The 23,877-nt window shown below is 43.9% G+C and overlaps 1 protein-coding gene and 1 long non-coding RNA gene across 7 annotated transcripts; one reads left to right on the forward strand and one right to left on the reverse strand.

Annotated features, from left to right (window-relative positions):
- Positions 1–10,855: 10,855 nt before the first annotated feature.
- LOC309538888 lies at positions 10,856–16,679 on the reverse strand. Of its 2 annotated transcripts, XR_014222463.1 has the most exons (4): positions 15,313–15,440; positions 13,789–14,439; positions 12,814–12,922; positions 10,856–11,476 (listed from the first exon to the last, which is right to left on the reverse strand). It is a non-coding gene; the product is annotated as an uncharacterized lncRNA (long non-coding RNA). The 2 variants fall into 2 exon arrangements; XR_014222462.1 differs by lacking the exons at positions 13,789–14,439; positions 15,313–15,440 and adding an exon at positions 16,570–16,679.
- LOC309538794 (dynein axonemal heavy chain 3-like) lies at positions 15,428–20,472 on the forward strand. 5 transcript variants are annotated; one of them, XM_082234702.1, is made up of 4 exons: positions 15,428–15,489; positions 17,992–18,118; positions 18,704–19,122; positions 20,396–20,472. In XM_082234702.1, the coding sequence occupies exons 1-3, from the start codon at positions 15,475–15,477 to the stop codon at positions 19,084–19,086; spliced, it is 525 nt and encodes a 174-aa protein (XP_082090828.1). In that variant the 5' UTR covers positions 15,428–15,474; the 3' UTR covers positions 19,087–19,122; positions 20,396–20,472. The 5 variants fall into 5 exon arrangements, 1 of the variants encoding a protein (XP_082090828.1); XR_014222342.1 differs by lacking the exon at positions 17,992–18,118 and having other exon boundaries at positions 15,431–15,489; XR_014222343.1 differs by lacking the exon at positions 15,428–15,489 and having other exon boundaries at positions 17,690–18,760; positions 18,848–19,122.
- The last annotated feature ends 3,405 nt before the right edge of the window (positions 20,473–23,877 follow it).

A 23,877-nucleotide genomic window follows, 5' to 3' on the forward strand; every position in this document is an offset into this window, starting at 1 on the left:
TGAAGTCTATGTAACCTGAAGCGTATGTAACCTGAGGTACCACTGTATAGTTATAAATGGAAAAGGGACACAGGTGGCGCTGTGGTCTAAACCACAGAGCCTCTTGGGTTTGCTGATCAGAAGGTCGGCATTTTGAATCCCCACGACGGGGTGAGCTCCCGTTGCTCTGTCCCAGCTCCTGCCAACCTAGCAGTTCAATAGCACACCAGTGCAAGTAGATAAATAGGTACCGCTGTGGTGGGAAGGTAAACAGTGTTTCCGTGTGTTCTGGTTTCCATCACAGTGTTCTGTTGTGCCAGAAGCAGTTTAGACCTGCTGGCCACATGACCCAGAAAGCTGTCTGTGGACAAACACTGGCTCCCTCAACTTGAAAGTGAGATGAGTGTCATAACTCCATAGTCGCCTTTGTATGAATTAACTGTCCAGGCGTCCTTTACCTTTTACCTTAAAAAGGTAAAGGTACCCCCTGACTGTTAGGTCCAGTCACGGACGACTCTGGGGTTGCGTGCTCATCTCGCTCTATAGGCCAAGGGAGCCAGCATTTGTCCGCAGACAGCTTCCGGGTCATGTGGCCAGCATGACTAAGCCACTTCTGGTGAACCAGAGCAGCGCATGGAAATGCCGTTTACCGTTCCACCAGAGTGGTACCTATTTATCTACTTGCACTTTAACATGCTTTTGAACTGCTGGCAGGAGCTGGGATCGAACAATGGGAGCTCACCCCGTCACGGGGATTCGAACTGCTGACCTTCTGATCGGCAAGCCGTAGGCTCAGTGGTTTAGACCACAGCGCCACCTGCGTCCCTACCTAGTTATAAATGAGCCTATGTGCAAGTGAAAGACCCTCTTCCAATTGCTTCGACTCCTGTTCCCAAAAGTCCTGTATTGGTAACCATTCTGCTGTTATAAGACATTTTTAAAAATCAAATGCTCTTCAGCATAATTGGGGGGGGGGGAGGTTGTGAATGGAACACACAAGCAGGCCTGTTGACTTGATCTCTTTCCCTGCTATTGAAATGTGTAATAGCTCCCACAACTGGAGCTTTTCTCCAATATGGAAAATGTTAACCAAATAAACAAACTTGAAAACTTGGCAAAACTGAAGTTTGCGGCAACCTTGTAAATTCCAAGCTGCTTTTTTTGATGTCAGGAGTTTGGAGGGCAAAAAGGAATTTGTTTTTGTTTTTGTTTTAAAACTCATTTAATCAAGTATTAATCAATATTTCGGACAAGTTTTCTTCTTGGGTTGTTGCCTGGCCCGGGTCTATGGGATGTAATGGGCTTTGGATATGCCTTTAAGTAAACACTTCATTTCTGTTTTTGAAAGCCTGGTGTGTGTTAATTTCATTGCATGTTTTCCTGTGGGAGAAGCATTTCAACGCATTAAGTAACTTTAGAGTCCCTGGAATGTGCATACATATTAAGTGGGTATCACTGTTTGCATCCTAGCAGGAAAACGAAGAGATAAAAATCAATTCTAATGAATTCTAATTAACCCAGTGAACTCGCCGTAGGGGTTGAAGTATGAAGAAAGAGCCTCAAGGCAGCTGTAAATAGAGCAATAGGTCACGGAAAGCTCATCTACTGAAATCCAGTGAATTAGTTATATTAGCCCAGCAAAAGGATTATGATTTTGAAAACAAGATGTTCGTCAGCACTCTTCATTAGGAAATAGAGTAGATGGCTTCGCTCACACAGAAACACAGACTTTTCTATCTTATATTCAGGTTCAACCTTAATTATATTTGGATCGCATTGTAAGAAGCAACTTTGAGATGACCTTGGCAGCCCCATTCTTCAGATAAAGTTTGCACTAAACAAAATCCAACGAAGTCCGACGCTGTGGCGATTTTAATCAGAAAAGCAGTCAGTGGGAGTGCTGGACCCAATACTCTCCTGTTCCCATTCTTTCTCCCTAGCCTATTTTCACCTACTAAAGACTCTGAGAGCTGGGGGACAGGGAGGGAGCGAGAAAGAAATTGGGAGGATATTGCAGGAAAAGGAACCAAAGGGGGCTTAGCAAAGCTTTCCGCTTGAAATCTCTCCCAACCGCTACTTCGCAGCAGCAAAGCCACATTTGAAAACAAAGATCTGCTACTCTCACATCTCCTTTTGACACTTCTTATTTCTTCTTTGACAATCATTAGTAGCCGAGTAAGATTGTCTTCCATAAAGATGGTTTGAACAATGAGTCTGTAAGTGACTGTGGAGGCCAATTCTGGATCCACACATCCTTCCACAGTGGGGATATTGGTTCCTGGGTGGGAGTTGATCACGGTGTGGATTTGCCAAACGTGCCTTCCTCTTAGCATGTTTCTCCCTTGCATCCTGAGTTCAAGTGTCTTCAAAGTCCATGACACCTTTGGTAAAGGATGTTCTTCAACTGGAGTGCTAGCAGGCCCGTGTTTCCCCGTTGTTGGTGTTTATACTACTTTTTTTTAGATTTGCCTTGAGACAGTCTTTAAACCTCTTTTGCTGAACACCAGCATTACGATTTCCATTTTAAGTTCAAAATAGAGTAGTTGCTTTGGATGATGATAATCAGGCATCCGCACAAGCCCAGTCCAACAAAGTTGATGTTGAAGAATCATTGCTTCAACACTGGTGATTTTTGCTTCATCCAGTACACTGATATTAGTTCGCCTGTCTTCCCAAGTGATGTGTAAGATTTTTCAGAGACACTGTTGATGGAATCTTTCGAGAAGTTGGAGATGGCGTTTGTAAGTGTTCCATGTTTCACAAGCATACAATAAGGTTGGTAGTACAATAGCTTTGTAAACAAGCATTTTGGTTTCCCTGCGAATGTCCCAGTCCTCAAACACTCTGCACTTCAATCGGGAGAAAGCCGCACTCGCAGAGCTCAGGCGATGCTGGATGTTGGCATCACTGGTGACTTAATAGTGCAACTGTACATGTTTGCTCAGAAGTAATCCCTCCTCCAATTCTTTGTGCCTTATTTCCGTGTGTGTGTGTGTGTGTGTGTGTGTGTGTGTGTGTGTGTAACTATACCATTCACTATTCCATTATTATATCCATCAAAACTTATTTACACTGTTGAGTTTATCTTAATGCTGCCAACGTTTTCAAGTGTAAACAGTCTCCCCCCACTATATACTGAATAAACATTTTGCAATCTTCTTTAAATGTTGTTCTTGTTCTCTTATTCTATATGTTAGGTCCTCAAGCTGCGCATATTCCATCAGTTTAAGTTGCCATTCTTCTTAGTTGGGACCTCGCTCACTTTCAATTTTTGGGCTAACGAAACACGGACAAAGTAGTGGTATACATAAATAACCTTTTTTGACACCTGGGAATTTCCATCTGAATTATCTCCAACAAAAAGGACTCTGGTGTTTTTTGTGTTTTTTAAATGTGCTTTAAAACATTTTTTTCAATTCATTATAAATTATTTCCCAATACTCTTTTACCCTTCTACAAGTACAAATTGTGCCTTATTTCCTAGGAAGTATGCTTAGGATTATAGTTCCAGTTTTCAGAAAACTCTGTCCAATGAGGGTAGGTGTTTACAGCAGCATAAAGGCATTGCGTTCGTTCAACTACATATATGACAAATGGATCCTAACTTGCAGGATTTTTCTAAGTAATAGAATAACGAAACAGGAGGGGTGTGTGAATGCAAGCATAACTTCTGTTTTTTATGAGCAGGTAAAGATAAAAGCTGCCCTGAATTCATTACACTCTGTAGAGTCTTTCATCTCTTCAGGTACACTTTTTCTTTTAGCTCCTTTTTAAAAATCGGATTTTTAAAGGTTTGTTTAATCGCAAACTGACAGGATTCTGCTCCGTATCAGTGTAAACATAGCAACATGAACTCCAGAACCGATCTAGCGATGTTTTAACAAGGGAAGATAAGGGTATTGCCTGTAACATTCAGTTGCATTCTTCATCAGTTGGATTGAAAAGATTGCTCAGTCTTAAATTATCACTCCCTCACGCCTTACTTGCTGCTGAAAGCATGATTTGCTAATCCCGTAACATTCCTGGATTTAGGGTGTGTAAATGCCAGGCTCCTTATAGACTATTTCCACTAGTAGGAATTTGGGCTCTAAAGTTTCTTTGCTCAATTACAAATAGAACACGTCTTCTGCAACAGTTCTGTTTTGATTTGAATCCTGCATAATGCTTGTGAGTTGGTTCCACCGTATCATCTGGAAACTGCAGTGAAGGTTCATTCTTTGAACACCTGTATCCAATTCTATTATATAGGCGGAAAGAGGCACTATTTTTGAACATGAGCTAGATGACAAAAATATGCCAACAATTCACAACCGTGACGCCTCAAGTTCTGAGGAATCGCATGATAAAAAGTAACGACTTACAGTCATACCTTGGTTCTTAAACGGAATCCGTTCCGGGAGTCTGTTCAACTTCTGAAAATGTTCAAAAACCAAGGCGCAGCTTCCGATTGGCTGCAGGAGCTTTCTGCAGCCAATCGGAAGCTGCGGAAGCAGCATCGGATGTTTGGCTTCCAAAAAACGTCCGCAAACCGGAACACTCACTTCTGAGTTTGTGGCGTTCAGGAGCCAAAATGTTCGAGTCACAATGTACGACTGTACTCCTTATGTGACTATCCCAGATTCATTGAACTGTATACCTTCATTTTACTGGGCAAATCTATGCTTCTAGTGAAGTTTTTAGCTATACTTTTCAAGTTTATACATTTCATTACTTTTACAACCAATTTAACATTTCAAAGTTTGACCTCCTGCCCCCTTTTTCTGCGGTTCCTTAAATTTAATTTTTAATATCTTCTGCATATCCAAATTCATTTAATTTGCTCATTTAATTATCTACTTTAAATAGATACTCTTATGAAACTGCAGGTTATTACCATAATCCTCCCATTTTTTTTATCTGTTTGCAGTTTATCTGTAAATATTCAATAAACCGTTTCCTTTCTTTTATAAAAAGTTCGTTATCGTGATTTCTTATTCTTCTGGTAAGTTCGCCATTTCTGCATCTTCCATAAGTTTTTATATCCGTTCTTTCTTTGCTGGGAAGAGAGCTTTTTTTCAGCCAGAATTGGCCAGAACTGAGTTGTTACCTTTTAGGTGGGTGCCACTGCCATCCTAAGAGAACAAGAGAGGCTTCCTAGTGAGTTCCAGCACCTCTTTTTCTAGAAAAATAGCACTTGTTGTAAACCAAATTACTTGTCATTGGGCCACGCTGGTCTTTTTCTAAGTTTCCATAGTGGGAACATTTATATGGCAAAACCGTAACGATCAGAAAACAAACACAACTGCCACCATTCTGGTTTCTCAAATGTGCTGTTTCACAAACACACGAAATTGTACAGGCATCCTGACAAATTGTTCTCTGAGCATTTCCTTTGGGTATACAAGGAATGCTGACTATTCTTGAAGCTGGGAGTTGTACAAAAGATCCTTTGCGGTTGCACCATCAGCTGAAATGTTTGAACTGAGCAGCTGCTTATCTTGTGAATGGAATTTCCTGTTAGTACACTTTTCGGCCCCGGTCTTCTGAAAAAAAGAACGGCAAATGTCAAGAAGCCTTGCCAATGGATCATGCCCAAATATCTTCGTGACGAGGAATATTTCACTTTCTTAAAACTGTATATTCTTCTGTTTGAATAGGGGAACCATTTCAGATTGAGGGGTGGGAGCAGGCATAAAAGATTTCAGATAGAGGGGCAAAACGCCAAACAAGCTTTGGAAGCCTAATCTTGGATATATTCCCAATGAAATTTGCAAAAACCCCAAAATGCTGCATTGAAGAGCATTCACAGCTGCTGCTTCTTTATACTTTACATACTATAACTGTAGGAAAGTTATTAACAAATATTATCCATTTTGCTTTAATTTTAGAAAGGATTTCTGTCTTTGGCATGCATAAATCCCCACTCAGCCATGAAGCTCACTGACTTTTGGTCAGTCACTCACTCTCAGCCTAACTTACCTACTGACTGGCCACAGCTCTCCAAGATTCCAGGGTTTTATCCCAGCAAGATTTTCTCCTGGAGATTTTCTACATGGAAAGCAGATGATCTGCCTCCAAACTACAAACTTTCCACTGAATTTAGAGCAACTAGTTTAAAACACAGCTATGTTTTTCTTTTTCTCAATTTCAATCAAATCTGGTTTAGGGGAAAACACATTAAGATGCAGTATTTCCTAAGAAGCAACAGGATAGATATGGATTGTGGCTAATATCGTGTGCACACTGCTTCTCAAACCAGCAGTGTGGGTATTGATGCAGGGTAAACAGGAGTGTGTAATTCAGCTTAAGATGGGACGAACCATTCTTGGACAGCTTCGTAGTGTCAGCAGACCTTGCAGCTTGTGTGAATCAGATTGGATCAAAGGCTTTATTCATGCAGGAACTATTTACGGGGTGGGTGGAGATGAGAGAAAATAGAAGACATCTTGTCTGCACACGAAAGCTCATACCAAGAACTAACTTAGTTGGTCTTTAAGGTGCTACTGGAAGGAATTTTTTTATTTTGACTATGGCAGACCAACACGGCTACCTATCTGTAACTGGAACCATGGAAGGCACCACATTGAGCCGCATGAAATGGAAGTCCATCAACCTCACCGGTATCTGAAGAAGTGTGCATGCACACGAAAGCTCATACCAAGAACTAACTTAGTTGGTCTTTAAGGTGCTACTGGAAAGAATTTTTTTATTTTGACCTTGTCTGTAGAGAAGAACAAACCAAATGGCTCAGCTTTTAAGGGTGGGGTTACAAGAAACATTGACACACAAACAGTGCCCTCTCATGGTTTAAGTAACACATGCCTTAACTACGAACTCAAGAAAAGGCAATGTAGTTTTCTCCAACACATAGGCATGCAGTCTAATCCATATGTTTGTGTTCTGAGCAGAGCATAATCTATTGGCTGCAGACTGGGAAGGTTTGCTCCAGATTGTGGAATGAGCTGAAATCTTTCCCCAGCCTGCTGATGATGCTATAACCTTCCAAAATGAGAGTCCGCGTGCATGCATATGTATATGTTTACTTATAATACAAAAAATGGTCTTGATCGTATCACTTGCTTTAGACTTCTCCATGGAATCCTTAATGAGTGGCATGCCCAACCTTTACCTTATATAGGCACGAAGTGTAGCTATTATAGGCCCCTTACTTTCTTAGAAATGGACAGCTGGTGATACATATCATGACATTCATTGCAAGACAGAAGTCCCTTTTTTAATATGCCCAATTGCAAAAAACAAACAAACTTCTGTATCTAAAAATATCAGATGAAATCAAATCTCTCTTAGTCAAAGGGGTAAAATTTCAAAGCAAGACAAAAGAATCAAGGAGTGACTGCATTTCAAGAATCCTCCATGTAAGAATTTGTTGTCATCTGTCACTCTGCAACAGTGTCTGTTTCCAGAAGCTGGCATCTCAGCTGCCATGCCACTCCTTGAAAACCACTCCACCCATAGGAATCTGAGTGTTGCATCGGGAGAGCTTCAGATAGCAGATGCATTACTGCACTGATTGTGCAAATGTCTCCTATAGAGCACTCAAGTCCCCCCCCCCCAGTGGCTGTTATTTATTGGTGCTTTAAAGGAAAGCACTGACATTTCATAATGCCCTTAATACAGTATGTTTGCATCTTGCACAAGGTTTATGCTTTGGGGGTGGTGCACATACGCAAAACTGTGTTTACACAACCTGCCCCCTTGGAACTACCCTGCGCAAGCAAACTTTTCTTCCAGAGCAGGCATCCTAAGAGGGCCTTAATCCTCCCCACCAAACAAGCTGAGCGCTTTTAAGCTCTCCTCCTTGCTTTTGGGCAAGTCCTGCTCAGTGTGTGGCTCTGAGGGCGCTCACGCAAAACCTTGAAGGGGCGGTCTGAGTTCCCGTAAGATCTCACAAGAGCACCCCAGAGCCTAGGAAGTGAGCCAAAGAGCTTCAAAGCTTTTTCCACGCCAGGAAAGCCCAGCGCAAAGGAGCAGTTGATTTGGGCAATTTCGACAGCTTTCAGACACGCATGGTTGAAATCGGGTCATAGAATGGCATCCAACGTAGGATTTCTAGAATTCCAAAAGGATCCAATACACAGCAGCTGTGTCATAGCCACTGGTGCAGGTGGAAGACAATAACTTGCTCACCAGTCCTCTGTCTCTTGGCTACTCCTAGGTGAGTAGCTGTCGAGGCAGTTGCTGCAACGGAGAGGTCCCACCCTGGACTTCGGCTTATGTATCTCCACTATCTGAGCTGTGCGCAAGCAGACGCAGACTACATCTGAGGGTAACCTCTTCCTGCTCCTCCCTCTTTTTGACCTGGGAGACAGAAGCAGGGGGCAGGAGGGGGAGGTGTGGAAGTCCTTGACCGAACACAGCCTGCCGTATCCCTCCCTCCTCCACCACCTGTTCTTCACTTTCTGAATGGCCGCCAAGACTGTACAACACCGGTCCTGAAAGACCTACATTGGCTCCCAGTACGTTTCCGAGCACAATTCAAAGTATTGGAGTTGACCTTTAAAATCCTAAATGACCTTGGCCCGGTATACCTGAAGGAGTGTCTCCACCCCCATCGTTCTACCCGGACACTGAGGTCCAGCTCTGAGGGCCTTCTGGCGGTTCCCTCACTGCAAGAAGTGAGGTTACAGGGAACCAGGCAGAGGGCCTTCTCGGTAGTGGCATCCACCCTGTTGAACGCCCTCCCAGCAGATGTCAAGGAAATAAACACCTATCTGACTTTTAGAAGACATCTGAAGGCAGCGCTGTTTAGGGGAGTTTTTAATGTTTGATTGGCGGTGTATAAATGATGATGATGATGATGATTTTCTATCCTGCATCATCTCCTGCCTCTGACTGTCATCTCCTGGCTGTTACAGGCTCCCCCAGATCACTGCTCCTTTCTTCCAAGTCAGTCTTGCAACTCTACTTCTGCCCAGCCACCACTGCTCAGTGTCCAAACAGCCCCCAATATCCCTCTGTTGGAGGCAATATTCCACTTGCTGGAATTTTAATTAAGGAGTATGCTCATGATCCCCTCGAGGGCTTCCTATAGGCACCCGCTTGGCTACTGGGAGAGCAGGATACAAAAGCAGGTGTGTTTTAGGTCCGATCTTGCCAGGCTCTTTTTATAGACTTAGGTTTAAAAGTGTCAGACTCCAAACAGTATAGAATGTCAGTTGTAATTCCCTTTGCCACTGCAAATGAATGATGACTCGGTAATGCTTGGAGACACTAATCGGGAAGCAGCCAAAAAGCCAAGGTATTTTAAAATTCACTGCATGGATATCTGGACATTTCTTATATTTGGATTATTTCTATATCGGGGTGCCTGGGCAGTGAAAGATTTCACTTGCAAAAACTGCATTCTGCATTTTTGGAAATGTGTGTCAAGTTGAAAGGGCCAACTGGCAAATCTGGCAGCCGTAGAAGAAAGCTCTTTTGTATTCACAACTAGGAAGAGGAGAAATGAATGCAAGTTATGTTGAAATGGGAATTCTAGCATTGGCTTCGTCCTCATATGAGAAGCACAGTCTGAATCTGCTTCAGTGATCTGAGTGTTCCACCTTGTGGTCAAGTCATTGAACTAGAAGTGATTCAGGAAAAACTGACAGAAAAGATCAGTGTGCAATAAATTGAAGCTTATTTTCCTTCCCATGGTTTTCCAGTATCCAGTGAGCCTGGGAGGTTCATAACATGAGCCTGGATTTGAACCCTGCTATACTCAAAGCGAGTCCAAAATTCCATGCATTGGATCAAAGTGGCTCTTTGCAGAAGCCAAGAAAATGATGCAGCACAGTATTTTTCAAAGTATGGGCTAGGGATGACCACTAGGCATTAATGCCACAGGTCTATCTTCTGGTTGCACTGAAGACTTTCAGATAGGCCAGTGCCAGTAACAACTTCCCACATGTTGGCTAGAGCAAGAGAGTGGGTCAGAGCAAGGGTCCATTTGGGTGGTGAAAACACCACGCTTCATGGTAGGCCATAAAACGAGCCCTCGGTGCCCTGACCCACGGGTCACGTTTTTACCAAAAAATCTGACGTCCGATTCACTTGAAAATGGTGCCCAACCCCTGCAAATTGCCTGCTGCAAAGTCATCAGATTCACTTGAAAAGGGTGCCAACACCTGCAAATTGCCCACTGCAAAGTTTGGCGGTACAAACAGCGCATTCCACAGGTGGACGGCAATACGGGGAAAAATTGTGCTGTTGCTGTGACTTCATAGCTCGAAAACTCTCTTTTTGCCTCTTACGTGACAACTCAGCAGAGTTTGTTTGCACATTGGGAGAAACATATTGATGGTAGAGCCGTTTAAGAATGTAACCATTTTGGAACCAATGGTTCTGCCATCTTGGCCTCACCACCAAGAAGGGTCTATCTCTTGTAAGCTTGTCGTAAGACATGGACGGTCTCATTTATGTCTCGTAGCCAAGGAGTAATTACCACTTTGTTAGCATGGCATCTAGTATACCCTGCTTCTTTACATTTCCAACACTTACTAGATCCTGTTCTATACATTTTTGCTAATTTAACCAGATACCACCAATGCATCATTTTCATATAATTCTCTTTTAGTAGGGTTGTATGCAACAATTCATAAAATATTGCATGTCAATAAAAAGGTCATAAATGCAACAATGCGAATAAAATATGTATTTTTTTAAAAAAAATAATTATAATATAATGATGAGAGTTCATATTCAACAAAACTGGAAAGTCATAGGAACTCTCTGATAGCCTTAGAGTAACTGAAAGAGAACTGAAACTGACAGAGCCTTCCATCCCTGCCTCTGACTGCAGTTTTTCCACATAGGAATTTGTTTTCACTGAAAATCCATTCCTGGCCTTCCCTACAGTTTGGTTTACTTTTTCTTTACTTTTTCAATGTAATTTGAAAGTGGTGTGTGGGATGGGGAGTTGCTGCTATTGTTACGCAGACTCTATCATGTGCCAGCCCTCCAATACCTAAGCCAAATCCAACCTACCCCTGGAATCAAGAGTTGGTGGGGCCAACCATGGTCCGCACCACAGTGAATAGGAAAAGACCAAGGAGCCACAGAGTGGACATGGTCATCTATTTAAAGAAGAAGAGCAGATGAAGATTGCTCTTAGATAGAAGGCATAGTCAACAACTTGATCAGTGAGCTCCACCTGACAAACCACTTATTGGGCATGCATCTTGATTTGCTTGCTTATGCAGAAGTTAGATTATATCTGGACTTTAAGGAGCAAGCTGGATGACAGAGCACTTTAATCCACTTTAACTGCACCATCCTAAATCTCCAGTGTACACTGCAATCTCTCCCACAAAATACTAACAAGGAAGTGGCCGCTTCCACTTGGATCAGGCTTTCTTTCTGGCTTTTCTTTCACGCTCTCCATGACCAGCTTGACAGGTCCTGGTGGATCCTGTAGGGATTTGACAAAGGAGGTATTTGCCAGGTTCAGGGTATGGAGAGCCAAAAGGGGAGCGTCCAGGGCTGGCATTGCCTTGGCAAGGTCTCCCTCAAACTCCTCCTGTAATCATATCAAATATACCACATTGTCAGGATGAACAGTCCAGTGAAACAATAACTTTCCAAGAACCACCCTTTCCTTTCTTATTCCAGGTGCTGCCACTGGATGTGCCTTGATTGGAATTGATTGAGGGCCCTCTCGGTGGCAGTTCCCCACCTGTCAAGTGTGCTCCCTGGTGCAACGGGAACGTGGTCACCCAGTAAGTTTTAGAACTCAGTGGGGATTTGATAACCCTGGTCTCCTCTGGCCTAACACTCTAACTCATTCTCATCCTCTCCCTTTCTTTGCTTGCTTGTGTTGATGGGGAGAGGGAGAGGGGTAGAGGGAGTTATTTTTTGTCTTTGGAAGATAAATGCATCAATATTCTTCCTAGATGACTTACATATGTCTGCCAAGGAGGTATACGGAGCCTAGCCTTCTACAGAATTCCTTAGGCAATGGATTGATCACAGCCACTGGTATGACAAGAAGGACACCTCAAGGCTTGCTATTGTTGATGTGAGGGTGCCCAACATCTTTCCTCCTCTAATTTTGGACTCAGATAGTTGCATGTCAATCAGTCTGAAAGAAATATGGATCAACCTACAAATGGTAGCTCTGTGAGGGATCTCCTAACAACTTTCAGCACCTTTAACAAACTACAGTTCCCAGGATTCTTTGGGAGAGGAAGCCAGGGCAATTTAAAGTGTCATAATAGTACCTTAAATGTATGGTGTAGACGTGACCTTGCCACCTTCACCAGCAGTTTCAACTGTCTGCCTGGGGTTACCAGAAGGAATGGCAAAGCTGCACTGAGACTTACCGTATTTTTCGCTCTATAACACGCACCCGACCATAACACGCCCGTAGTTTTTAGAGGAGGAAAATCCGTAGGCATGCCACCCGTAGGCATTTCCTCCATAAGACGCACAGACATTTCCCCTTACTTTCTAGGAGGAAAAAAGTGAGTGTTATGGTGCAAAAAATACAGTACTCTGCCTTCCTTTGTGTCTCACAGGGCATTTCACAAGGCACCTGGCCATTGTTTCCATCAGTGCCTTTGATGATCAAACTTTAGATTTGAGATTTGAGACCACTATTCTGAGGCCACTATTCTGATGAATGTGCTTCTCTTCAAGAGAGCACATGTTGTGGTATTTATATGTGCAGAAGCTGCCCCAGGAGTTTAAACATAACACATAACTTTCTTTGGTACGATAAAACATACAGTGCTTGTTTTCTGGGGGGGGGATGTTTAGGGGTACTCTCATTTTGACTCAAGGAAATCACCATTTTATAGTTGAAATTGGGGGAAATAAATACAGTAAATGGACAAAAGTACAAAGAACATGCACTACCTCATGCTAGATTCCAACTCCTACTTCACACATTAAATGCTTGTTCAGTCTGAGACTCAGGAAATGAGGCTGCCATCCGGGGTAGCAACAGAATTGAGGATTCACCGTGCTAGAGAAGAAAATAAAATGTTTAACATTTTTAGTTTCTTCGGTTTGATTCACAAAATGTTTAGGGGTGTGAGTACCTCTGCGTTCCCCCCAGAAAAAAGAACTGAAAATACACACACACACACACACACACACACACACACACGAGAAACAAGGAAGTTCGCCGGCCAGGCTACGTACGCAAAATGAGCACTCACACTTTACATTGTGGGTGCCTTTGCGGGATCATGCATGGTGCTACAGTTCCCAGGGGGCTTACTGGCAAACAGGGGCTGGCTTGCCTTTCAGTGTTAATTTTTAGGGGTTTATGCCCAATCTCAGTAATCAAGTTTCTTGCTGGGAGGTGGGGCCAGCCCCATTTTTATAAATAGGGGGTGGAGCCAACAATAGCCAGAGTGGCACAGAGTGGTGAGTACAGTGGTGCCCCGCAAGACGAATGCCTCGCAAGACGGAAAACCCGCTAGACGGAAGGGTTTTCCGTTTTGGAGGTGCTTCGCAAAACGAATCTCCTATGGGCTTGCTTCGCAAGACGAAAATGTCTTGCAAGTTCCTGCTGGTTTTTTTCCCTCCCCCCCTTTTTCTAAGCCGCTAAGCCGCTTATCAGCTGATCCGATCAGCAGATAAGCCGCTAAAAGCCGCTAATAGCGCTAATCCGCTAATCCGTCAATGGGCTTGCTTCGCAAGACGAAAAAACCGCTAGACGAAGAGAATCACAGAACGGATTCTTTTCGTTTTGTGAGGCACCACTGTACTTGGGGCCCCATTTCCTTTTCCACGTTTCCTTCTTCCCTATCATACTTCCTGCCATGGAGCCAAGCTCCCTTGACAGCTCTTTGTTATTAATCCCCCCCCCTTCCTGTTGCTTACTGATGGCGAGGCCTGTTAGGACTTCCATTTTTCGGGGGCCTGTGGCCTAGCAAAGCCTACTGAGGCCTCCCTTTGTTCCCTGTCAGCCGCTGGTTTGCAGAGGGGGGATCTGCGGCCTACTGAGGCGTTGTGAAGCCTCCAATTGTTCCCTTGCAGATTCTGGACTGCAGTGAGAGGGCTGCGGCCTAGTGAGGCCCAGTGAGGCCTTCCTTTGTTCCCTTGCAGCCCCTGGACTGCAACGGGGGGCCTGCGGCCTACTGAGGCCTAGTATAGCCTCCAATTGTTCCCTGGCAGATGCTGGATTGCAGCGAGAGGGCTGTGGCCTAGTGAGGCCTTCCTTTGTTCCAGGGCAGCCGCTGTTGGGGTGCTATTCCCAGTGCATGGTATTTGCCCAATTTTTTGCTGGGCCCTCTGTGGGACCGGGGGTTGGTCTGGATGACCTCTGGGGTCCCCTTGCAAATTGGATTTGTCTACCTGCCATTTACAGCCCTGTGCATTGGCTTGCTAGCATTCATGTCATTTCATTCTCTCTTGTTTCTTGGCCTGCTCTAGTCTCGCAGCCTGGGCCTTGCCCTGTGGCAGACACGTGTAAATTTATGAGAGCCCGCCCTGAGGAGCCTGGCCAGTTCCTTGTTCATGCATCTGGCCACCCTTTAGAAGAAGAAGAAGAAGAAGAGTTTGGATTTGATATCCCGCTTTATCACTACCCGAAGGAGTCTCAAAGCGGCTAACATTCTCCTTTTCCCTTCCTCCCCCCACAACAAACACTCTGTGAGGTAGGGGACTTCCGGAGGTGGCGCCAACGGCAATGGCGGTCTCCTTCTAGATCGGAGGGAGAAGCTCCTCGGAGGCTGGGTCTTGCCACTACGGCGAAGCGGGGACCCTGTCAAAAACTGCAGGCGGAGGAAGCCTGCGGCCGTGGGACTCAGCGGGCACCAAAAGCGCCCCCCCAATTTGCAAAAGGACCTCGTAAGGGGTCCCGGAGCGGAACGGGGGTGGCGCGGTGCTGTGAGTCGATCACTACTTCCGAGGAGTGAAGCCGCGCAGCTGTTGCCGGAGAGCGCTGACCTTTTTTCTTCTGACAATTCGGCTGATAAACAACAACCCATGAGTAGGTTAAACTTAAAGACGGGAAATTAAAAGGAAACAAGGCTTAATTTGGCACTGAAGCGGGAAGGTGTAAAGAGGAAGTCCACCTTCCGGTTTGTATAAAGATCAAAGCAAAAACTGTCTAAGCTAAATACTGAGAATGGAGTGTTAAAAAGCTATAAAATCCAAACGTCAAACCAGAGGAATTCCCTCCCTGAGTTTAAGGAGAGGGAGGGAAGAAGAGAAAGTATTTCTTATTTACATTTAAAATCTGAAAGGAAAAAGAAAGATTTAAGACCAAACACTCTGTGAGGTGAGTGGGGCTGAGAGGCTTCAGAGAAGTGTGACTGGCCCAAGGTCACCCAGCAGCTTCATGTGGAGGAGCGGAGACGCGAACCCGGTTCCCCAGATTAAGAGTCTATCGCTCTTAACCACTACACCACACTGGGTAGTTCACAGGAGTGCTGCGTAAAGGGAGGTCATGTGGTGAAGCACCTCGAAATTGAAGTTGGTAGGCCTGTTCTTTTCAGACCTGATGGCGTGCATCTTTCCAGCCCTGTGAGTGAGCTCTTGTTGTGTGACATCAGGCATGGCCTGATGGAGTGGTTGGAGGTAAGTTGAATGGTTTTCCAGATGGTGGCAAGACCGTAAGTTTGTGGTCTCAGGTGGCGGTTATGGCCTTGGGTGGAATCCTTTAGTCTTTTCTTCCCTACAGTGGTACCTCGGGTTAAGTACTTAATTAGTTCCTGAGCTCCATACATAACCTGAAACTGTTCTTAACCTGAAGCACCACTTTAGCTAATGGGGCCTCCTGTGCCGCTGTGCCGCCGGAGCACAATTTCTGTTCTCATCCTGAAGCAAAGTTCTTAAGCTGAAGCACTATTTCTGGGTTAGCGGAGTCTGTAACCTGAAGCGTATGTAACCTTGAAGGAGTGAAGGTCAGGATGACCAATTGAGAGCCAGACCAAAGCCCATTTTTATAGGAACCTCTAAAGCCATTTTTATAAGAGCAAAAAGCTAAGACTGTGTCTCTTTCTCTTGCCTTGCAAACAGCAAGTAGGCCACAGTTAGGATATTTTGCAGGTGCAGCTAACTTGCAAGCTTGTGGTTAGGGTATTTTGCAGATTTCTGAGAAACGAACCCCTGAAGAGAGCAAATAACAGGATATGTGCCGACCACCAGACTCCAGATATAACTCTTAGTGAGAAGTTGTTAAACCATGGGACTCGCTTCGGTACATTTCCCAGAAACAGGTGGGTTAGGGGGCTATTTACCGGAATCAGTAAATAGGTTAGGTAGTTTATAAGCCATCAGCGCCATCTAGTGGATAAGGCAGCTTGGAACCGAACAAGGCCACCACCATTTTTCATTGGTAGAGCTTAAATGAATATGCATTATAGATCATAGGAGGCTGTTAGTCATTGGCTAAGGGGAATGCCAAGGGGCTGGGTTGTTGCTTTGCATAAGGGTATAAAAGTTGTATGCATCTGAGTCTCGGGGGGCATTTTCCATTTCTTCTTAAATGCACCCATTTGCTTTTTGTCTGACAAAAACCAAATTGAATATAAAGAAACTTTTCTTTAAAAGATATTGCTGCCTGGTCTTTTCATTTCTGGTCTATATTTCGAAGTCTCCTACAACCTGAGGTACCACTGTATATGGTGGGGGGCAGGGCATGAAGTGGTGACTCACCCCATTGCAGCGGCGATTCAAGGGTCCCCCTCTTAAAGGGGTTATATATATGGGTGTCACTGACCCTACACTGAAAGGTCATCAGTGAACTACCCTGCGTGCGGGGATATGGGCTTGGCTGCCTGCTACGCATATGTCTCACAGAGTACCCCCATATCCCATTTACTCTGATGAGCCCCAGTTCCCCCCGGCTGGGGTGCTGGGGGGGGGGGTACACGCCCAAGACCTAAGCCAAAGTCTTCCTACATTTGGAAGTTTAATAAAGTTGTGGCCTAATTTTATTTCTTCCTTATGATCCCTGGGGGCTGTGGCTGTCGCCGCCTGGTCATGCAGTGCATATGCTACACTGGCTCCGGCTTGGTGGAACGCTCTGCCTAATGAGACCAGGGCCCTGCAGGACCTGATTTCTTTCCGCAGGGCCTGTAAGACAGAGTTGTTCTGCCTGGCCTTTGGCTTGGAATCATCTTGATCCCCTACCCCTCTTTCTCCCCCCCCCCTCCTCCTGTGATGGAACTCCTATTTGGGGACTTCCCTGGTTTTTTTCTGGCCCATATAGGACCAGTCTGGATAGTTAGCCTTGGTGAACACTTGACGTTTTCATTCCCAAAAAAGTTTTTGATTTGAGTTTCTACTGAAATGAGTCTGCAATTTAATGTTGTATTTTAATCTTGTTTTTTAAGTTGTATTTTAATCAATTGTTTTTATACCTGGTTTTAGCCGCCGTGAGCCCGGTCTTGGCCTGGGAGGGCGGGATATAAATAAAATTTATTATTATATTATTATTATTACTTAGGTAATCAGTGCGCAAAATGCATATATTTCTGAAAATAAAATGCAGAAATGGATTACCGTATTTTTTGCTCTATAAGACTCACTTTTTCCCTCCTAAAAAGTAAGGGGAAATGTGTGTGCGTCTTATGGAGCAAATGCAGGCTGTGCAGCTATCCCAGAAGCCAGAACAGCAAGAGGCATTGCTGCTTTCACTGCGCAGCGATTCCTCTTGCTGTTCTGGCTTCTGAGATTCAGAATATTTTTTTTCTTGTTTTCCTCCTCCAAAAACTAGGTGCGTCTTGTGGTCTGGTGTGTCTTATAGAGCGAAAAATACGGTATATTGGGGGGAAATGGCTTGCAAAAATGGATATATTAGGCAAATACATACAAAAGTGTGTATGTTAGGGGAAATTAGCACTCAAATGCTAATGATTTTTTTTTGGGGGGCCGGGGGGGGTATTGCAAACCAGTGTGGAAATCAGCAGAACTGAACATAAAATTGGGAAAATGAGAAACTGAAATTAACGGATTTGCTCATCCCTAGTGATGTCTGCAACTCTTCATGGCAAAGTGGGAGAAGAGACCCTAGGGGTGGGGTACGTTGGAAAGAAAGGTCAGGGTTACATTTAACTTTTTTGCTCTTTTTTAAAGGATTGGCAAAACGATGGCTGCGGAAAACCTTCTCCTAACTCCTTCAAAATCTCACTACGTCTTCAACCTGCACGATTTCTCCCGGATCATCAGAGAAGTTTTGCTCTGCCACCATACCCATTTGCAGGTGTAAAAGCTACACTTGCTTTTATTTCATCAAATAGGGGCACCATCATCACCATAAAATTTAGCTTCTTGGGATTGTGGCTGCGAAGGAAAAGCCTGAGCTTAAAGAGAAAAACAAGCTGATTGTAGAAAGTGCAGCAAACAAGAAACAGCTGGAGGAGATTGAAGACGAAATCCTGGAAGTTCTTTCCAAGTCAGAAGGAAATATCTAAGAAGATGAAACAGCTATTAAAATCATCTCTTCCTCCAAAGACTTGTCTGAAGAAATCTCTGAAAAGCAAGAAATTAGCACTATTACTGAAATGGAAATAGATACCACCTGAATTGGGGTACTAGCCGGTGGCCACTCATTTAGCAATAGTCGTCTTCTGTGTGTCTGATCTGGCTGACATGGAACCAATGTATCAATATTTCCTGATATGGTTTATTAACTGCTATGTCCAGTCTCTTGCCAATAGCAGGAAAAGTGACGTTTTGGAAGAAAGGATTGACTTAATAATTGAACATTTAACAATCACCATCTACAACGACTGCCGATCCCCGTTTGAGAAGGTCAAGCTTCTTTTCTCCTTCCTTCTGACTATAGGGATCGTGAAAGGGAGAGATGAGATTGATGGTGAGGTCTGGCGTTTCCTACTGACAGGTGAGGTTGCGCTCAAGAACCGGGATGCGAATCCTGCCCCAGAGTGGTTGTCTGACAAATCATGGGCTGAAATTGTGCATTCCTCAGGGCTGAAAAACTTGCATGGGCTGTTGCATCATGTGGAGTCCAATGTTGTGGAGTGGAAAACGATTTATGGTTCTGCCAAACCTCATGAAGAAGAGTTTCCTGGTGAATGGAATCTGGTCACAGGTCTTGACCGCATGGTCATCCTCCAATGCCTGAGACAAGATAAAATCATCCCAGGCACCCAACTCTTCATCGCAGACAACATGGTGAAGATAAGTATCAACCCCCCCCACCTCTGATTTTTGTTCTGTTGCCAGGTGCTGATCCCATGGCATGTTGGTTTCTTAAATACCCAACATGATACCCTTCTTTTATGATACTGCCTTTCCAGTTGAACAAGGCTATAATCTGCATCTTTCACTACCCACACCCTGAGCAGCAGCTCAAACTCTGACCCAGAGGAGGAGTGCACAGCCAGATTTTTTTAAAAAAATGGCAGTGCAAGCACATGAGGAGGAGGAGTATGGATTTGATATCCCGCTTTATTACTACCCTAAGGAGTCTTAAAGCAGCAAACAATCTCCTTTCCCTTCCTCCCCCACAACAAACACTGTGAGGTGAGTGAGGCTGAGCGACTTCAGAGAAGTGTGACTAGCCTAAGGTCACCAAGCAGTTGCATGTGGAGGAGCGGGGAAGCGAACCCGGTTCACCAGATCACGAGTCCACTGCTCTTAACCACTACACCACACTGGCTCTCAATGAGGTGCTGGACCCAGACCTGGGTCCCCCATTCTAAACTTGAGCCAGAGATTCCATGGCCAGTGGCAGTAATGCTTCTCAATGCCAGTTGCAACAGTGCTGCTGTGTTCAAGACTTACTTGCAAGTTGCCCACAGGCATCTGGTTGAGCATTTTGAGAGCAGGATTCGGGACTAGATGGGGCATTGGTTCTTATTATGCTCTTATGAGACTCCCAAACTGGGATCCCCAGAGACAGCATCTCCGGGGTCAGATTCATCTGTAGGTCCAACCTTCCCTTCTGCCCCAGGGCCTGTTTTCCAGCACACAAAATGCAGCCAAGGGAACTCAGCAGAGAAAGACCACAGTTCATGGTACCCTTCTCATGGAGAGGTTCACAGGTTCAGTTGCTGGTATCTCCAAGTAAGGCTAGGAGAGAAATCTGCCTTAAGCCATGGAGAGCTGTTGCCAGTCCGTGTTACCCTAACTGGGCTAGATGAACCCATGCTCTGACTCTATAAATAAAGTAGCTTCCTACTGACATTTCTTAATTTATCTGTATGTTGTGTGCAGAAGTCTGCAACAGCAGCTTGCCTGAAAGTCCTTAAAAAAGCACTTTAATAATAATAATTTTCTTTGTACCCCACCCATTTGACTGTGTGGCACCCTGAGCAGTTTCCAACATATATAAAAACATAATAAAACATTGCATATTTAAAAGCTTCTCTTTACACGGCTGCCTTCAGATGTCTTCTAAAGGTGACAGTTACTTTAAATGAGAAGATTCGGTTTGGGTTTCTTGAATAGCGTTCCTGAAACTAAAACCCTGCACATTTATTAAAACAATTTGTATTTAAATATTTGACCCTAGGCTTGATGATTTCAGCATGGAAAGCATCCAGACTACTTCACTTGGCCAGGGCCAAGGAACAATTGCAGCAAAGATGAACTGCCATCTCTCAACCAGCTGGATGTCTGCTTCAGGAAAAAAAAAGGTGAAGAGGTCATAGTACCTGAGAGTACTCATGACAAGTTCAGGCAAGAATTCAGTATCTATTAATCAGTCTACATGAATGCTGTACAAATCCTGTTTCCTGGGCTCCAGACATCCTCTTATGCTGATCAGGAAAGGGGTGCAATGAAAGTTCTGATCCCTTGGGGCTCTGGGGTCACAGAGAAAGTGGCAGCAGGCTTTTTCTTTTTTTAAAAAAGCAATATTAGGTGAATATATCTTCCCAGTGTGGTCATGTCAGATAATATCACAGTGAACAGCAGGGTCATGCAGGTAAGGTCAGGCTCCTTAGCATGTGCCTCAATTTAGCAGTATCAAGTTCAGGGCCAAGGTCAAATATACATGTTAGTATATAAAGTCCTTAACAGCTTGTCCCTAGTTTACTTGTGAGATTTCCTTATCCTATAAGGACTGCATAAGTCCTATAAGGACTCCTTATCCTATAACTGCATGGGCGGTTGCCCATGCAACTGCTTGGATCTGTGGAACTGGCACTGTTACAAGTGCCACATAATACTTGATCCGCATTTGTAAGAAAATGATATTTTCAGTTGGAACTCCCAAGCAGGTACCTTCATTCTACTCTTTTTGGTGCCTGCTAAAAACATCCATAAATGTAGAATCTTGACATACATTTTAATTTGCTCCCTGCCCACCGTTGATCTTATTTATTTTTCAATGTTTTCAATAGTTGTTTCCTTTTTTTAGATGATTTTATGGTTTTACTCTTTTTGTAAGCTGCTTTGAGCTTTGCTTGCAATCAAGTGGTGTATAGATCATAAGAAATAAATAAAAATACACCCAGATTTAGGCAAGCCCTATCAGGACCATGGACAGGTCCTGTGACCTCCAGTGGCTGCAGTTTTCTCTTGATTGTAGTTAATGGGTGGATGTTGTCTCAGCAAAGAGGTTGAGGTTGGCAAACCCTGTTCTGCAATTAGCCCTGCCTTTGAGGAGGAGCTGGCTGTGTTCTTTATTTATTTTTTAAAAAATATTTTTATTATTTTTTCCAGGTACAGAAGCAAAGTCAGATATATAAGGAAATAACAGAAAAAGAAAAAGAAAAACAAAAAAGATCCATCTTTCCAAAACTTTTTTCCATGATCTACCGGACTTCCCCACATCTCCCCAACCCTGCATTCTTTGCAATAAAAATGTCAGCAAATTAATACCTTGTTTCATGTATTCTTTGTACTTTCAAATAATTATGTTTTGGGTTTAAAATACTTATTATCAATTTACTTTTGATCAGAAATATATATAATGGTAATTTAAACTTTAATACTTTCCTAGTTATAACTTAATTTCCCGTATCCCGAAATCTTATCGCTGAAGCTATATTTTCCAACTCATGCAAATTCTTAACATTCATATAACTTATAATATTTTTGTAGATAGTCCTTGAATTTTTTCCAGTCCTCTTCTATCGATTCTTCTCCCAAATCTCGGATTCTGCCAGTCATTTCGTCCAATTTCATATAGTCCATCAATTGCGACTGCCACTCTTCCAGTGTGGGTAAATCTTGTGTCTTCCAGTATTTTGCGATGAGAATTCTTGCTGCTGTAGTTGCGTACATAAAGAAAGTTCTATCCTTCTTTAACACATTCTGGCCGACAATGCCCAAAAGGAAGGCCTCTGGTTTCTTGGGAAAGGTGTATTTAAATACCCTTTTTAACTCATTATAAATCATTTCCCAGAAGGCCCTCACTTTTGGACAAGTCCACCAGAGGTGGAAGAATGTCCCATCAGCCTCCTTACATTTCCAACATTTATTATCAGACAGGTGATATATCTTTGCGAGTTTGACTGGGGTCATGTACCACCTATATATCATTTTCATAATATTTTCTTTCAAGGCATTACATGCCGTGAATTTCATACCGGTGGTCCATAACCTTTCCCAGTCCTCAAACATGATGTTGTACCCAATATCCTGCGCCCATTTTATCATGGCTGCTGGCTGTGTTCTTTAAAGGGCTATTGTCCAGTTCCATAAATGCTAACATCTACAAGGCTGAAAGATGAAATGCTACAGGGGACTTACCCTAAGGGTTTGAGTCACAAACCCCGCCTCAGCCCACTCACAAAGGGCCATCACAAACTCCACCTGAGCCCACTCACAAAGGGCCATCACAAACCCCACCTCAGTCCACTCACAAAGGACCATCACAAACCCCACCAAAGCCCTCTCACAAAACGCCCTCACAAACCCCATAGTACATTGGGATTTGTGACAAAACTCCATCATCCCTAGTAATGCAAGGCCAGCTAACATCTGGCTGCTTATTAAAAGTGTCCCACTGTAGGTTCCAGTTCCCCCCTGTGCCCACTGTATTAGGGCTCCGGTCACCTTGTGAGCAGAGTCTTATTTAGTCTTCTGTTTTAAACAGACGGTATCTCTGCATGCATTCAGAGAACAAAGGAATTTTGTGTAAGCCTTTTAATCTTTGAACAGTTGAAGTGGTGAGTCCACTGCCATTTCATTCAAATGCGTTGTTTCTATTCCTAGGCGAATCTAACTATGGTAGGAGATTACTGGACGACAAGGACAGGCTTCTCCAGCTCTCTGTTCTTTCCAATTGCATATTGTAAAGATGCAGAAGTCCTGGAAAATGATCAGCTTTCCCCAGAGGGGGAATATTTTGTAAAAAGTCCATTCTTTTGGGAGGAGTGGGTTTGTTGTTCAAGGCCTCCCAATCACCTTGACTGCACAACCGGGATTTGCTGGGATGTGGCTGAATCCCACCCAATACTGGTCTGGAAGTCCTCTTTGCTTTGCTCCCAGTTTTCTTTCTTGCGTTGAGCCCAACTCTTTGCTTTGTCATTTCATTCAACTTCGCTTCTGGCTTTCCCCAGTTCCTACCTTGGCTTTCATTTTCAGGTCAGGGTCATGGGCTTGAGCCCCTGCATTGCAGGATGTTGAACTAGATGACCCTCTCTTCCATTCTAGCTCTTTGATTCTTTGATTCTGTGACTTCGTCCATTCCTGTGTAAGGTCTTCCTTGCCCTCTGCCTTCCTCTCTCTGCCCCAGATATTAATCTTCTGGTGGTTTTTGGCCCCATTTGCACTATACATATAAAGCAATGTCATACCTATTTACACAGTCATGAATCCCCCCTCCAAAATCCTGGGAACTGGAGTTTATTAAGGGTGCTGAGAGGTTAGTTCCTCTTCCTAGGGAACTCTGGAGCTTGCAGTTCTGTGAGGGGAACACAGCTATTAGATTTTGGCCATATATTGATGGATCACAAAGTTTATTTGAGTCTGCTACTTTTATTATCCCCCCCCCATTTTGTTTTATGTTGCTGTTTGATTAGTCAGGACGGACACACACAAACA

Source organism: Podarcis vaucheri (assembly GCF_965113315.1).
Source record: "Podarcis vaucheri genome assembly, chromosome: 8".
Taxonomy (NCBI): domain Eukaryota; kingdom Metazoa; phylum Chordata; class Lepidosauria; order Squamata; family Lacertidae; genus Podarcis; species Podarcis vaucheri.

What these genes read in the sequence shown, in the direction of transcription:
- LOC309538794 (XM_082234702.1), top strand. An exon ending in GCCACCATACCCATTTGCAG is followed by an intron (nt 18,119 to 18,703) that starts GTGTAAAAGCTA and finishes TTCTGACTATAG; the next exon opens with GGATCGTGAAAGGGAGAGAT.